Consider the following 16,545-nt stretch of genomic DNA (forward strand, 5'->3'; position numbering starts at 1 on the left):
ACGTTCGGGTTCCTATAGCCCATGAACGCTTAGCTCTGCGCATGCGCTGTGATCAAGCATCTCGCTTTATTTGAAATAACACAAATTTTCTACAAGCTTTAATCTTCTCTCTATTTTTCTTTGATAGCGGCTATTTTTCCCGACATTTTGAGCCTAATTACGCTCATATTGATAAATAAAAAGTTTGAAAACAATTAGAATAAAGAAATTATGATTTAGTTTGATTTCTTATCAAGTGGCGCTGTTCGGAGCATTGCCCGCCGGCTCGCTCGGGCCTTTGTGCCAGTCGCCAATATGGCCGCCGGTTGGGACGCACGCCCGTCATCGCGCCGCGATGTTTTTCGCACGCGCAGTATCTAATAGTTCGAGCGGGCTCGGGCCGCCACGCGAGTGTTACGTCTCAAATGCCCCCCAGAACAAAAAGATCTTTGAAATGATGCTTTTTGTTCTCAAAAACTCATTTAAAGAGTCAAAACAAAAGAAAAATACAAAATTTCAAACTTTCGAAAGCCGAAAATGGGATTGGGACCGTAGACAATTTAAAAATGCGATTTGATTTGGGGATAAAGGGAGGACAGGGCGATGATGTCTTGAAGATGATGATTTACAGGTTTCTCGATGATCTTGATGTTTTTCAGCTTGTCTTCCATCAGCGGAGTTGATTGACCTCATTCATTTGTTCTTCTTCCAAATCTAGGAGTCGCAGATGTTCTAGTTGTCTCAGCTCTGCCTCAATGGGATTAAAAGGCTCCTGTAGTTGCTCTCCACTCGCCAATCTTTGTATTTCTTCAGGTGTTGCACAAGTGATGTCATCTCGAAGGCTGAATTCATATTCACCTGGTAGAGCATATTGGTGCCTAACCAAGCTTTCTCCCAGATTGACCCGTTGAGGAGTTATGAAAAGGTGAACTTCGTGACCCTCCTTCGTGGGATGATCGCCGACGATGGTGATTCTAGATTTCCGGTCGACCAGCTTCCGTTGATAATGGAGGCTGCAGGTCATTTCCCATTTGTTCCCATAGAACGGTTTGATTCCCGAGATGAATGCTTTTGTGCAAAAAGAAGGCACGTTCACGTACTGATGCGGTAGATTCTGTAGTTCATGAACCGGATGCATGAGTGTGACCCCTCTATCGATAAGCAGTAAGGTAGCTTCTCCATCTTCCACGTCGACCAATTTCCCTCTGTAGGCCGTTTCTTGACTGACGACCGCGTATATTCGGTCGATGGAAGCATGAACCCTTGGATAGTGGTTTCTTTCTGCGATGTCGATGAATAACTGCTCCTCGAACGCACACAGCTCCTTAAATTTGGTAGGAGTGGTGTAAGAGAAGTTCGTTGGGTTGAGGAACTCCAACACGATGATTTCGAAGCTTCCTTCCCAGGTCGCTGGCCATGGAGAAGGCGTTGGAACTCCCGGGATGATTGGGTCGATTCGCATCTCGGTAGTCGTGAAGATTTAGATTGTCGAAGTCGCTTTGGATAATACGGTGGAGCTCCCGAGGTCGTTCGATCGCTTGGGCAGCTCCCGTTGTTGTTCGAAGCTTGACTGCGGCTCAAATGATGCTCCGGAGCCTGCTGCTCCGACTTTTATACTCTTTCTCTATCCCCACTCCTTTCACTTTCCCTACTTCTCTATTTCTGTCCATTTTACCCCACTTTTGTTACTTTTGTCTTACCATTAATTTATATTTCCCCCTCTTTCACCCGTAGCCTTTTATTTGTCCATTTTATCTCCTTTTACTCCCACTCCCTCTTTATTCGTCTATTTTACTCCCTTTATTGTTTTTATCCCCACTTTTCTTTTTATTTTCAGGTTTTCATCATCATTATTATTTATTTATTTATTATTTTGTTTTTTTTTTTTTATTTCAGCGCCGTGTTTCTTTTTCTTTATTCTTTTTACCATTCATTCTTCTTTTATTTTCAGGTTTATGTTCTTTTATTTTCAGGTTATTTTATTTTACAGGTTATGTTCTTTTATTTTTTTTTTTTTAGGTTTATTTTTCTTCAATTCTTTTTTCTTTGATTTTCAGGTTCTTTCCCTTTCATTTATCTATTTATTCGTTCTACCCCGCTCTCAAATTTCCTATCCCCTATTCTACTCCATCCCCTATTCTTCGTACTCCCTTAATTCTTCTTGTCACTAATTTCGTTTTCCATTGATTCTTTTTACTCCAAATTCTTATCATTTCTCCCCTATTCTACTCCATTGTTTCCTTTTACTTTCTCATTAATCTCTTTTACCCCATTTTCCTTTCCCTTTCTTATTTTTAGGTTTTCTGGAGCAAATCTACAGGTAAGTAGCCATTTTTCTTATTCTATTGCTATTTTTATCATTTTTGTAATCGTTTTTGTTTTCTCTTTCAGGTTCGCGGGTTCCAGAACATCGGCTCATCAGTAAATAATTTTTTTTTTTTCGTAATTTACAATCTATATAAATTTTTTTTTTTCTTTTTCCCTTTCCTTGTTTACTCATTTCAGATTGAGGGGACAGACAAACGCAAGAGACAAGAAGGAAACACAAGCGATGTGCTTTATTGTATGTTCAGAAACCCCCTTTTTCTTACAATGGACGCCATTTTATTGTCAATGATTTTAGCGTTTTAACAAGAATATTCGTAACTCCCAGGGTAATCAGCACCCTTCCTTATTTACAAATTAATGTTTTATAACAAAAACAACAGTAGAATAAAATAAATACAACAAAACAAAGCTAAAAAATCATAAAAAAAAATGAAATTTTATAGGGGCTTATTCCAATTTTCCTCTGGCAATCTGCATTCGCATTTTCGCGCGTACCCCAGGTATGTCCTTCTGGGTGAAATTCATCTCACGATCTGCTGTGACATACTCTGCATATGTGCACATAAAGACTCCACAGTCGTTTCCATTGTTTTGTTTCGGAATGTCCTTCTCAGTCTTCAATTTCCATTCATCCCGGATTATTGGCCTCACATTTTTCCCGACTGCTTCTTGCTGCATGTATTCCAGCAATGTCTCGAAATACCTTGGATTTTCCCTCGTGAAACTGTCGAAATGACGAATTCGTTTTTTTTCAAGGTCGATTATCGATAGGCACCAGTGGTTCCCCAGGTTAATAGGCACGAGAATTATTTGGAATGCGAATACATTCAATTTCTTGGTCCACCTTTTTATGGCGGAGTAGCCATTGATATGCAAGCGAGGGAAGAAATAAGTGTCCATGGCATACACCGTTTTGTATTTATTTTGACTCATATTTCCTCTTTGCGCTATTAATTGCAAATAACAATTCACTACCTCATCATTTAACCAATTATCATTATCCAGGGTCATTAAATCCCTTTCCGATATTCTCATAACTAATTTGGTTTGTTTTTGCTTACTCTCCGCTTCTCCTTCTTTTTTTATTTCATCGATTTCTTTACTCCTCTCGCATTGTCTGACCAGCTTTTTGGTTTTTGTCTCTATTGGCTTCTCTTTACCATTGATCACCTGTTTCCGTTTTTCCCCTCTCTGCTTGTCTTGTTCATTTCTAGCATTCATATTTTCCCCATTCGGCTCCGTATTTTCCTGATTGTTCTTCCACATGAACTCCCCCACTTTCCACGTTCTCCAATCATCCGTTGTCTCTTCTATGCGCGTGACATATTCTTTAATCGGCGATATGATCGGAGGAACTTTGAATTGATCCTTCAGACCCGCAAAAAAATGATGACGTGCTATGTAGTTGAGGAGAAATTCACGGTTTGGTTTCTGCGAGTCCTCTATATCGATCGCAATTAGTGTCCATTCAGTCTGCATAGCCTTCTCTTTCGTCGTTCTTGCTGTTTGAGTCAATTGATTTTGAGTTCTTTTTTTTGAAGCATATGGATTTCTCACAAGACACACTTCTCCCATCTCCTCTTTATTCGTTTTTTCTCTGTTCATTGTTTCTTCTGTTTTTCTTTCGTACCATATTCCAATATCAGGTCCTGTCTGTTGTTTGAAATCAATTGAAACGATGTTGTCCGTTTGAGTTCCCCTTTCCATCTTTCTTTCCTATATTTCATCAAAATTCATTTTCATTTTATGTGTTTTTTTTTTTTATATACAACATCCAGTTTACCTATTTCTTGTTTCCTTATGTCCTAAATTCCATAAATCTTTAGATTGTTAATCGTTCCGTTGCAGATTCGTCCTCTCAGTACAACAGTTCGTGGGCAAGTAATGCAAATAACATGGCGACCGTTGGGTGTTCGATATCGGCAGTTATTACGCGAGTTCGGCTGCTCTAAGCGCCACTCGCGGATGGCGGATTGTTCGAGAACTAAAGTTTAGGGTCCTCGCTACGGGTACCGTCTGAAGTTTGCCGCTACAGAAACGCGACGTTACCAGAATTCAGAAAATTATGTTTTTGATTGTTTTAATGGTTTTTCGAGTCATAACTCGTTTAATTAAGCCATAATGATGCATAATTAACCTTTCTTGATGATTATCTTCAAAAATATTGATATTTTTACTATCGGAAATATGTTTTTCGAGATCTAGGGAATCTGCAGAGTGAGATGGAGCATGACACTGCTTGTTTTGTGCACAGCTTCCAATTTTTCGATAATTTGACTTGCGTAAATACGTTATTTTGAAATTGAGAGTATTTGAATTAGTAATTCAGTGTGGTTGTTCGTAACTTTTGAACAATCAACATTTTTATTATCGGAAATTGAATTTTTGAATATAAAATTATTATTATTTATAAAAATAGTAATAAACATGTAATTTTCTCTTTTCTTTTCGATTTTATTTATTTTTTTGTGTTTTTCTATTGTTTTTATGTGTTTTAGGTCGCCCCGTAGAAAGAATATGGATCTCTCAGGTAAGTATCGATTTGACGTCACCCTGAGCATAAAATTGTAAGTTTTTTATTAATTTGAAAACTTTTTCCAGCGGATACGTTTGGAAGTAATAAAGGTAAGTTACATGGTTTATAACAATACATCCTGGTAATTTAATTTGTAATTCGTGTTTTTGATCAATTTTTGTATTTTTTCAGATTTGCGGCGTGGTACATGCCTCTTTCCATCTCGGTCTCCGGATTTTCAAGAATAAATGTTGCGGTGGCTATTTGTTTTTTAATTCTATATGGCCCTTCGTAAATCGAGAAGAATTTGGCCATTTTTTTATTTACAGGGTCGCTAACGTTGCACGCTTTGGCCAAAACTAAATCTCCTACATTAAATTGAATTAATTTGTGTTTTAAATCAAACTTTCTTGCTCTTTCTCTACCTTTCCTGACTATTCTCTCCCTAGCAAGCATCAGTTTGGCTTCGATCCCTTCTTCCTCATCTAATTCCTCATCTCTCTCTATTTTAATCCAATTCCTCCAGATTCTTTGAGGCTTAATGTTTTTCTGAATCTCGACTGGTGTCATTTCAGTCGTTTCGTGGTGCGTTTCATTCATACAATCCTCGATAACTTTGACCCATTTCAGCCAGTCGGTGTGTTTATCGGTTAGAAACGTTCGAAAAAATCTACCGATCTCTCGATTGACTCTCTCTACTATGTTTCCTTGCGGATGCCTAATAGAAGAGAAAACTGGCTGAATTCCCTCGCTCGCTAATTTCCCTAGCCATAATCGCGAAGTAAATTGCGTGCCATGGTCAAATTGAAGCTTTTTCGGTTTTCCAAATTCGGGAATGTAATGGTTAAAGATTTTGTTAATTGTTGCTGGCGCTGTTGCCGCTTTTAAGGGATATAAAACAACAAATTTGGAAAAAGCATCAATTGTGACGAGGATGTGTTTCATTCCTCCTTTCGTCACGGGTAAAGGACCAAAAAAATCAATTGAAACAATATCTCCCGGCCCCTCCGGAACGATATTCTGCTGTGCCGCATATGAATGCTGGTTTGGGACTTTATTTCTTTGGCAAGAATCGCAAGAAGCAAGAATCTGTCTGATAGAGTGGTACAGTCTCGGGTAAGTAAAATCTTCTGTAATTATTTTCCATATCTTTTTAACTCCTACATGACCATACATTTGATGTGTTTCAGATACCAGAGGATGGAGGATCTCTCTTGGCAGAACAATTTTCCAGGACTCTTGATTAACTTTTTTCAATAAAATATTATTTTCAATTTTGTGTTTGTCGTTGTTTTCATTTTCCAAACCTTCCCTGATTTCCCTAATTCTGTCATCCCTTTCCTGCCAAACTCCTATTTGTTTAATCATTTGTTCCAATTCCTTCGATGGTTTGATCGCTAACATTGTGCTGATCACTATCTCCTTGCCCTTTCGCCCCCCAGTATCTGGTGGATTTAATATGCTTAACACATCGGCCACTACGTTTCTCTCCCCGGGACAAAATTCGAATTCGATATTGTAGTCTTGAATCGCTAAAATCCATCGAGTTAGTCTCTCATTTAATAACTGACAATTTTTCAAAAATGTGATGGCTCGATGGTCTGTAATAACATCAATTTTTGCCCCAAGTAAATAAGTTCTAAATTTCTTCAAAGACCACACAATTGCTAGTAATTCTTTCTCGGTGGTTGTGTAAGCTAGCTCGGCCCCTTTCAGTGTTCTACTGGCAAACATTATCACTCCCAAATCGCCATTTTCATCTTTTTGAGCTAGGGTGCCCCCCAAAGCATAGCTACTTGCGTCAGTCTGTAAAATAAATCTCTTTTCTGGATCTGGATGTTGTAAAAGAACGTCATCTACGAATAAATCTTTAATTCTTTGAAAATCAATTTTCTCTGGTTCTTCCCACCGCCATTTTGTTTCCTTCTTCAGTAATTTCAAAAGCGGGATTGTTTCCTCTGCATGTTTTTTTGTGAATTTAGTATAATAATTGATTAATCCCAAAAACCCTCTCAACTGTTTCAAATTTCTAGGTGCAGGGAAATCATGAATTGCTTGAATCTTCTCTGGCTGTGGCTTTATACCCTTAGTTGTCAAGATGTGACCTAGAAACTCTACTTCTTCCCGAAAGAATTTAGCCTTTTTCAATTTAATTGTCATTCCGTGTTGTTGCAGTCGTTCTAGTAGTTCGTCTAAATGTCTCATGTGTTCGTCAAAATTAGAAGAAATGCATAATAGATCATCTACAAAATTAATTACATGATCTCCCAAACCATGGAGAATGATGTCTAATGCTCTCAGTAATGCGGCAGTACTTGTTTTCAGCCCGAAAGGCGTGACCGTGAATTCATAAACTTTTCCCCTATATCGAAACGCAGTATACTTCATTGAATCTGGATGAAGAGGGATCTGCCAAAAACTGTTTGTTAGATCTAACGTTGTCATAACCTTTGCCGAATGACATTTTTGGAATATTTCCTCCATATTTGGTACTGACTCATGGTCGTTTGCCATAACCTGATTTAACTTTCGAGCGTCCAAACAAAGTCTAACTGTACCATCTTTTTTAATTACCGGGATTATCGGATTAATCCACGGACTATTCGATCTCTGTATTATTCCAAAATCTAGTAACTTTTCTATTTCTTTATCTACTTTTTCCCTATGCATTAGAGGAACCTCGTAAGCGTGTGCAACTATCGGCTTATCCGTCGTGATATCTAATCGATGCTCATAAACTGAAATTCTACCTGTTATTTTACGAAAGACTTCCCTTCTATTCCAAATTACTTCTTTATGTGCTTGCTTTTGTTCTAATGAGAGCTCAGTTTGTTCCACGATCTCATTAATCTCTTCCAGAGTTATTTCCTCATCACTTCTATTATCAAAAATCAAGTTTTGGATTGGGTCACAAATTTTCTCAATATTTCTCTTTTCAAATTTCAAATTTTGCTCCGGCTTAAAATTCTCTTCTTCTTCTATTTCTTTAACTTTCTCTTCAAAAACAATTTCTCGTAAAAAATTTTCTTTTTCCGTAGTCCCTATCGTGGGTACTACATCAATAATTTCATTATATTTCACCTGGAGAGACATAGCTCCCAGGTCAATTAAACTTTTAAGCGGTTGCAAAGAATCTACGCCAAGCAACACATCCCTAATCAAGCCGGGCACTATCAAAAATTTTATGTAGGTTTTAATTTTTCCAATTTCAGTCATCGCCATTATTTGATTCTTTACTCTCGTTAATTTCCCTTTTATTGCTCCTTTCACCGTCACTCCCGTGACAGGCAAAAGTGGACAATCCTTTAAAATCTCCCTATTCTCCAAATAAAATTCCTCAGAGATCGTGGTAACTCTAGAACCTGAATCTACTAATGCTGTAACCTGAATCCCTTCTATTTTAGCATAAATCTCTGGACACTCTATAAATGGCAAAGCCACTTCATTTACTCCCTCTTCCATTAAAAACTCCCTAGTATCCGTAAAAATCGTATTTATTGCCACTTTTATATCCTGAATTTCGTTTTTTTGTTTGTTTACATCTCTTATTTTGTGGAGGTCCTCCGATAAACCATCCTGAGATCCTTTTTTCTTAATCTTCTTCTTTTTCTCCGTTGTACCTCGTTTGTTTGCTTTATTATCACTCTGATCATTGTTATTAAGCACGGGTACAACGTTTATTCGTTTCCCGCCCGAGATGTCGACGGCTGAGGCTCTTGGTGGACCTCTATCGCTTGAATTTCTGGCCGTTGTCGTTCGTTAGTTTGGCGATGATCGTTTGGATTGTTCGGCGGTCGGTATCCTCCATTGTTCTGTTGCGGTCTCCAATTCGGATTCTGATTTTGTCGGTTATATCCGTTCTGTTGATTATTATTTCCATTATTTCGATTCTGCTGAGGATATCCGTTGTTTGGCCGCTGGTTATAATTTTGTTGATAATTGCCATTATTGGGCCTCTGATTGTAATTTTGCTGGAAATTGCGGTTCTGTTGATTGTTCCAGCCATTGTTGTTGTTATAACCTCCATTGGGTCGGTTATTTTGGTTCCAGTTTGGATTTCCCCGGTTGAAATTGTTCTGGAATCCACCCTGGTTATTCCAGTTGTTATTTTGAGGCATTCGGAATGGCCTTTGCTCATTTTTGTTCTGATTTTGATTTGGAGAAGCCTCTTTTTCCTTTTTCGAATTTATTGGTCCATGCCTATCGATTTTTCCCAGGAATTCAATTAATTGTTCCAGTGTTTTGAATCCACGGCTTATTATAGTTGCCTGAATCTCATCCGTATAATGCTGCGAGAGTGATGCAATTATGTCCTCGTCGCTTGGAGGAGGGATGAGATCCTTCGCGGCTCCGAAAATGTTGATTGTATACTCCACTTTAGATGTTTTATTGTCCTTATCGGAATAGTGTCCGAATTCAAGGTCTTTCCTCACTTTTCTCTGTACATCCGTGCTCCAGAAGCGCTCCACGAATTTTTTCTCCACTTCCTCGAAATCCTCTACACGGTCCTCAATAAGAACCCACCATTCTTTTGCGGCTTTCTCGAGACACTGTCCCAGCAAATATTTCATTTCAGTGATTGTGGGATTTGTCACCTCACAATACCGCCGGAACTCCTTAATGAACTTCATCGGTCTTTTCCTTTCCGATCCATCGTACGTGGGAGGTTTAATTTTTATTTTGTTCGGATGCATGTCCGTTGGCAGCATCGTCCGAATCCTATCTGTTTTCTCCTCGGGCTCATATTTTTCCTCTTCGTTCTCGGATTCGTCATCTGAAACTACTTTACTGGGCTTCGGGACGATCCGGGTGCTTTCAGTGTTCGGACTATGGATTTTGTCCTTAGATTCGAGATTCTCCACCCTTTTCTTGATTGCGCTGACGTCAAGTTGTATTTGAGCCACACTAACCTCAATAACGGCACTTTTCGACTCATTTTCCTGAACTATTTTTGTTAAACCCGTTACGTGACGTTTAATTGGGTCATATATTCTGTGAACGTCACTAGCGATTGTAGCTTGCAGAGTCTTGAATTTTTCCGTAAATTCAGACCTCAAATCGCTAGTGGCCTGATTATTTCGTGCAATCTCGTTAGCCATGCTCTGTACTTGTGTTTTCATTTCTTTCATTGCGTCGATTAGGCTCATCAATAGCTCATGATTTAATTCTGCGAATTCAATTTTTCCTTTATTCGATTTAGGGGTTTCAAATTCCTCCATTTTAATTTCTTCATTTTGATCTTTATTATCATCGTCAAATTTCTCTTGCTGTTCAATTCCAAAGTTACCGCGAGATTCATTAAAAATGTTCCCCGCCCCTGGAGGAGGAATTGAGGTAGTCAAATCGACATTTTGTGCCGTCCGCTCATCGGGATTTTGGAACCCGGAATCTCTCGCTGTTTCGTTTCTGTCGGTCTTCTCTGCCATTTTGACGTAATTAATTAATTTCATTCAACAAATCTCACGCTCGTTTGCAATACCTGTCCCTGTTCGGGCGCCAGTTGTAACGTAACGCTCTTGCCGACCCGGCCTGAACGCCGCCACGCGTCGGTTCGAGCTACCTTAATTTCAAAAGGAGCAGGTATGAACGAGACGAGAGACAAGAATTGTGTTGATAAGATAACAAAATAAATTTATTAAACAATACTATTATGTTTTTACAAAATGATACGCGTTTTTTAATTTTAATTATGTTTTTACAAAATGATACGCTTTTTTAATTTTAATCTTTGTCTGTCCGCGTTGTTTAACCAAGTCAGGCGAGAGAAGACTCGAAAGACCCGGAAAAACGGAGCGTTTTACTGTATGAAATTTCGATTGAATTTTCAAATTTGTTTTTGTTTTTGTTTATACAATAAAGAACGCTTTATGGTTTATCGTGCCCCTGCTTATTCTATTGCCTCTCCTTTCCGCTTGCATGAGATTTTTCAGACAAAAAACAAACAAAAAATAATGAAATTCGCAACACTACTAATTGACAACCGATGTCCTGTAATCCTAACCGCTTGACCCTGAATTCTTACGCTTCCTAGCAATTCAAGAGTGTTGTACGCTTTTGTTTTTACAATTTTTTTCAATTTGTGATCGTTTGGATGCTATACAAACTCTAGCCTTACCGCTGCCTCTTGAATCAACGCTTTTATCTGCTTGTTATTTGTTATAATCGATTATAATTTGATTAGACGATTTATCTTGACTTTGGAGTCGTACAATGGTTCAAATGGGGTGCGGATTATTGATTTATTTAATTCTAATGCTAATTAATTCGTTCGACCCAACCAAATCGGATAAATTATGAAACAATTTTGAATTTAATAATAATTAATCAGAAAATCATTTATTTACCGCCTCCATTCTCAATAAACCCAAAAAAAATGCTAGGTGGAAAGTTTGTGCTTGACCACGGGCCTCAAACGTCGCCGAATGGCGCCAATGCCCAAAAACACAAGACAGGTTAGGATGTGAACCCCAGACCACGGGCTCGATACGTCGCCGAGTCTCGCCAATGTCCTGAGCATTCACTAGGTTAGGTAATTCTGCCCACGGACCACGGGATCGATACGTCATCGAGTCTCACCAATGCCCCGTGCAGCAAAATTCGGAAATTATAGGTTATGTGGAATGGACCCTGGACTACGGGATCGATACGTCACCGAGTCTCACCGATACCCCAGGCATCCAAAGGAATAATAGGAAAAAGGATTTTAGGTTATATCAGAATAGAGTGTATTTTTCTATTTGAGTTTGCTAGTTCTTCTAGGAGATCCGAGTTGGTTCTAGAGGTAGGGTGAACTGCCTACCGAATGAGCCGTGCACCGACTCTTATACCCCGTTCCCCACTCTAAATTCTCTCAAACGCCGAATTTCTCAGTTTCGGACGCGTTCTGCGCATTCTTTTGTAACGGGCTTCCCTATTGGCTCGCTGCCTTAATTCGCGCCTTGCTATTGGCTGATCGCTATTTTGCCCGATGCGCCGAATTCCGCTTTGATTAATTTTCCGCTCTACACGACTTAAAAATAATGAAATTTCAATGCCAATTCTTATTGTTTAATTATTTAAGCGATTTGGCTTCATTGTTTTATTTAATATCATTTATTTTAATTTTATCCGTAAAATTGGAAAAAGTCACGTTCGGGTTCCTATAGCCCATGAACGCTTAGCTCTGCGCATGCGCTGTGATCAAGCATCTCGCTTTATTTGAAATAACACAAATTTTCTACAAGCTTTAATCTTCTCTCTATTTTTCTTTGATAGCGGCTATTTTTCCCGACATTTTGAGCCTAATTACGCTCATATTGATAAATAAAAAGTTTGAAAACAATTAGAATAAAGAAATTATGATTTAGTTTGATTTCTTATCAAGTGGCGCTGTTCGGAGCATTGCCCGCCGGCTCGCTCGGGCCTTTGTGCCAGTCGCCAATATGGCCGCCGGTTGGGACGCACGCCCGTCATCGCGCCGCGATGTTTTTCGCACGCGCAGTATCTAATAGTTCGAGCGGGCTCGGGCCGCCACGCGAGTGTTTGAAAATGCAATTTACTCTATTTGAACATTATAATACAATTTACAGATAAACATTTTTTTGACAAGTATATATAAACTAGTTGTTAAAATGGAAGTGGGTGTGTGTAAATTTTTAAAAAGACTTGGAAGGAAAAAATAAAAATCATTTCACAAGTTAATCTCAAGATGAATAGATGCGCGAGTATGTATGCAATCCATCCGTTGAAAGAACATTGGATGCTGACTAAGAACGAACTCGAATCGATTCCTAAGGTTCTGCTCATAAAATATTACCCTAGGGAAAAAAAGGTTGGGACAAGTACATTGATGGTCTCTTGTTTCTGGATGACATAGAAAAAAGATTCAGAACCAGGAAAAAAATTCTATACAAATAATAAACGAAAAATTGAAAACTTCAAAAAAATTCAACAAAAATAAAAAACAATCGAAAAAATTCTGTAAAGAAAAATAAAAAATTTTCAAAAAAATTTCTAAATATATATATAACTGTTTATTTTCCCTATGCGGGGTACAGTGCGGACTCCCGCTCCGCTCACATTTTCGCCACTTCCATCCTCATTCCTTAACACTATCTTATTCTATCTACTTTTATCCTTCGCCATTGCCAAGCCTCCGCCCGAGACCGAGAGAGAGAGAGAGAGGGAGCCAGTCGCTCCCCTTCATACTTCATCCTCCATTCATTATTCCTCCATACACACCTCGACATTCACGCCTCGACTTCCGTTTCCGCCGCACTTTCTCTAAACTTCCCTCCATTTTTCTATCTTCTCCAGCCATTCCTCACCGTCCCCTTCGTCTCCCAGCACCTTCTCCCTCATCTCCTGCCATCCCTTCTCCTTGCCCCATCCTGTGCACTCTTCCCAGACATGTTCCCACGTCTCTTCCTCTGCCCCACACTTCCTGCAGAGCCTTTTCTCCGCCACCTCCCAATACAAAGTCCCTCTCATTTCTTCCCCCAGCCTAAACCTCGCCATCCTCTGCCATCTCCCCTCCTACCATCCCTTCTTCAGGTATCCCGGTACCCCCCTCCCTTTCACGAACTTATACTCCTTATTTCCCTTCGCCTCTACTACTTTTCTCCACCTTTCTTCGTCTTGCCCTCTCCTTTCCCCCATGACTAATTCCTCTCCTCTCATTTCCCCCTCCATCCACCTCCTCTCCACTTCCTCTGCGCCCCAACCCTTTCTCTCATAAAACTCCCTCCTCTCCTCCTCCCATCCTCCACACCATGCATTTGTTCGCGCCCTCTTCCTCATCTCTGCCCTACACCTTCTTGCTAGCTCTCCCCCTCTTCCTTCTTCCAGTTTCCTCTCATACGCCCGAGCCCTCATCCCTGCCCTTCCCCTCAGCGCATCCCTCTGCAGCTCTTCCCTCAGCTGATATCCCGGTACCCTTCTCGACACCCCCAGCACCCACCTCATAAACCGCTCGTGTACCCGTTCCACCGTTTCCCTCTCTTTCCAACCCCAAATTTCCACCCCATAGCTCATCACCGGCCACACCAACTTGTCGAACAGCCACAACCTCCTTCCCCAGTCCTTCCCGAACTTCCTTTTCCCGATCCCCCACACCTGTCCCATCGCCTTTGCTGCCTTCCCCACCCTTTCCTCCACCTGATCCTTTTGATCCCCATCCGCCCTCACCACATACCCTAAGTACTGTAACGTAATATTTTCCCCGATGGGTACGATCACGTCCCTTCTCAGCTCACCCGTCTCGTCCTCTCGCACCACTCTCCGGCCATGAGAGTGAATTGGGCGCCAGGTACGAAGTACCGCCGATTACTCGACTTTTGATTCATTCACTCTCAACGATGGTAACGTCAAATACTATAATTTACGACACAGAGGGAACGAGAGACACGCGTGACTGAGGACGGTCCGGCTACTCAGCTCATCTGAGATACTGAAAGGTAGAGGGGGGGATCCTTGGGGAAAAGGTAGCAATTCGCAACGCAAAAAAAATAAGCCAAGACAAAGCAGAATTCTGGACATATTTCAAGCTTTATTCACAGTGACCGAATACGTTCGAATACAGCAAAAGGGGGAAATTATAACCGGGTTGGACTCGATACAAAATAAAGTTTGAGTGAAATTAATTCGGGGGGGGCATCAGGTCGCAAAACTTTGACCGCTCGCGCAGTAACGAGGGACTTCGCGCGGGGCGCGCCCGGATTCACCGAGTAATAACGTGGTTAACGATTCGCCTCGTGGTCTCCCGGGTGCCGTAGGTAATCGACAACCGATGCTCTGGCGTGCAGGTAAAAGGTAATCAGCCGTCCGCCAGGCGGATGCTCTAGGTAAAAGGTAAAAGGTAAGCAACGCCAGAACAGCCGGCGCCCTAGGTAATCCAAGGTAAAAGGTAATTGGCACCCGTTCGATCGCGAGGAGTCTGGCGATACGCGACGAAAGGTAACCGAAGGTAACAGCGGGACGAACTTCGGCCAAGCGCGAGGTAACGCCGAAGTTCCCGCGCGTTCAGTGGAGGTAATACGAGCTGACGCGAATAAAGAATGCGATAAAATAGGGATAAGGAGCGTCGGATTAATATTGGTGAAGATAACAGAGATGATGCAATAATACGTGGTAATAATGCTCGCAGAAAAAGGTAACAGAAAAGACGGTAAGCGTCACACGAAATAGAAAAAGAACAATATAGGCGAAGGTAAAAATAACGGTTGAAAAAGATTCGATACGAAAGACAAAATATAACGCCGTATAAACGATGCTCGCCAGCGCGAGCGAGAGAGACAGAGCGCAAACAAACGCGAGGTAACGTGCTCGCTAGAGCCTCGGCGCGTGCAGGGAGAGAGAGAGAGAGAGGGGCGTCGTCGCGGGGAATATTCCAGCGCGGACGACGCAATTTCACAAAGACTCGAATTCTATGATTGACTCTACTTAACGCGAAACTTTAAAGAAATAACTGAGACCAAATTAATAACGAAAAACTGATCAAGCTAAGCCCTTCAAAACGACAATATCAAAAGACGGGAAACACGGGAAGTATCGGCCGCAATCTCGCTCGATACTTCGCCCTCGTGCCCCACTAAAACGCAACATAAACTACAAAAACCGGAACTATATTCCGAAATAACAAGAGAAAAGAAAAGGGCTCGACTAGATCAGTGAATTCGGTGGAGATAACGAGTTGGACTTACCGAGGAACGCTCGCTGCACAAAGGGGGTGGTCGTTGGTCTCGACTGGACGCTGACTCACCGGTATGATGTTCGGAACTCCACTAATTGTGCGTGCGAGCGGTCCTCGCGATTCGGCGCTGTCCCCACCACCGGGCCCCGGTACGGCAGCGCTCTCGCGCTAGGCGCGAGCCCGAGCGCGGACTCTTGGCTCGCGCTTTCGCGCGGGATTTTCAAATGAGGAGCGCGCAATGAACGTAATTGTGGTTACGCCTTTTGCCTGAACGGATTAATAACAACTCACCTCTTGTCCTCACCTTCCTCGCTCACTCGGAACACTCCTCTCGACTTGATAGCCGTGATCCGGGTGTCTTTCCTCTTGGGGATCCGGCGGGCAGCTCCGGAAGGACGAGGGGAGGCCTCCCTCACGACTCCGGACGTCTCGGAGACGTGGTGGGCCCACAAAATAAACCACCAGGTACAACAGCACCTCGCCTCCAGAAAAACTCCCCCAGATCCCACCTGACGAGGCGCCGGTTCACACGGACTGTGACACCCGAATCCACGGTAGTGCGGGCGGTGCAACTCTGGGTTGCTACAGCGGGAAAGACACGGGCGGCGTTCAAAATATGGCCTATGCCAGCGTGCTCTTTCGGCCGCCCGCAAGTCGAGAATGTTATTCGATGCTCGGTGACAGTGTGAGAGGGTGATCCTTATGAGCGAGATCGGCTCAGACCATCGGCGGGCCTCAAGCAAAATAATACTGGTGAGAGGGGGGGGGGGAACCCCGGCGGGTGGCAACCCCAAATCACTCCACTATCAAACGAAGCTGTCAAAATACACGTCATTAGAACTTAAAAAAGGCGAACTAAAATTCTCTCTCCCTCTTCTTTGCACGCGGAGGTAACAGAAGGTAAAACAGGTAAATTTCGCTAGCAAGGTAATACACGGGTTAATAAACTAATACTTAAAGATACGTGACGCTGAGTCTTGTTCCGAACATTGCCAGTGAGTCGAGGGGCGTCCCAAAAATGGACCGTAAACCCGGTCCACTGGTCGACACAGAT

The 16,545-nt window shown here is 41.7% G+C and overlaps 2 protein-coding genes across 2 annotated transcripts; both read right to left on the reverse strand.

Annotated features, from left to right (window-relative positions):
- Nucleotides 1–2,754: 2,754 nt before the first annotated feature.
- Nucleotides 2,755–6,226, reverse strand: LOC122408496 (sentrin-specific protease 1-like). The gene is made up of 2 exons (XM_043415289.1): nucleotides 6,130–6,226; nucleotides 2,755–3,809 (listed from the first exon to the last, which is right to left on the reverse strand). Exons 1-2 carry the CDS (start codon nucleotides 6,224–6,226, stop codon nucleotides 2,755–2,757), a joined length of 1,152 nt encoding a protein of 383 aa, XP_043271224.1.
- Nucleotides 6,227–8,499: 2,273 nt separating this feature from the next.
- On the reverse strand, nucleotides 8,500–10,248 carry LOC122408497 (G-quartet DNA-binding protein TGP1-like). The gene has a single exon (XM_043415292.1). The coding sequence runs from the start codon at nucleotides 10,246–10,248 to the stop codon at nucleotides 8,500–8,502; it is 1,749 nt and encodes a 582-aa protein (XP_043271227.1).
- Between the last annotated feature and the right edge of the window lie 6,297 nt (nucleotides 10,249–16,545).

The sequence above is a fragment of the Venturia canescens genome, chromosome 3 (genome assembly GCF_019457755.1).
Source record: "Venturia canescens isolate UGA chromosome 3, ASM1945775v1, whole genome shotgun sequence".
Lineage (NCBI taxonomy): Eukaryota > Metazoa > Arthropoda > Insecta > Hymenoptera > Ichneumonidae > Venturia > Venturia canescens.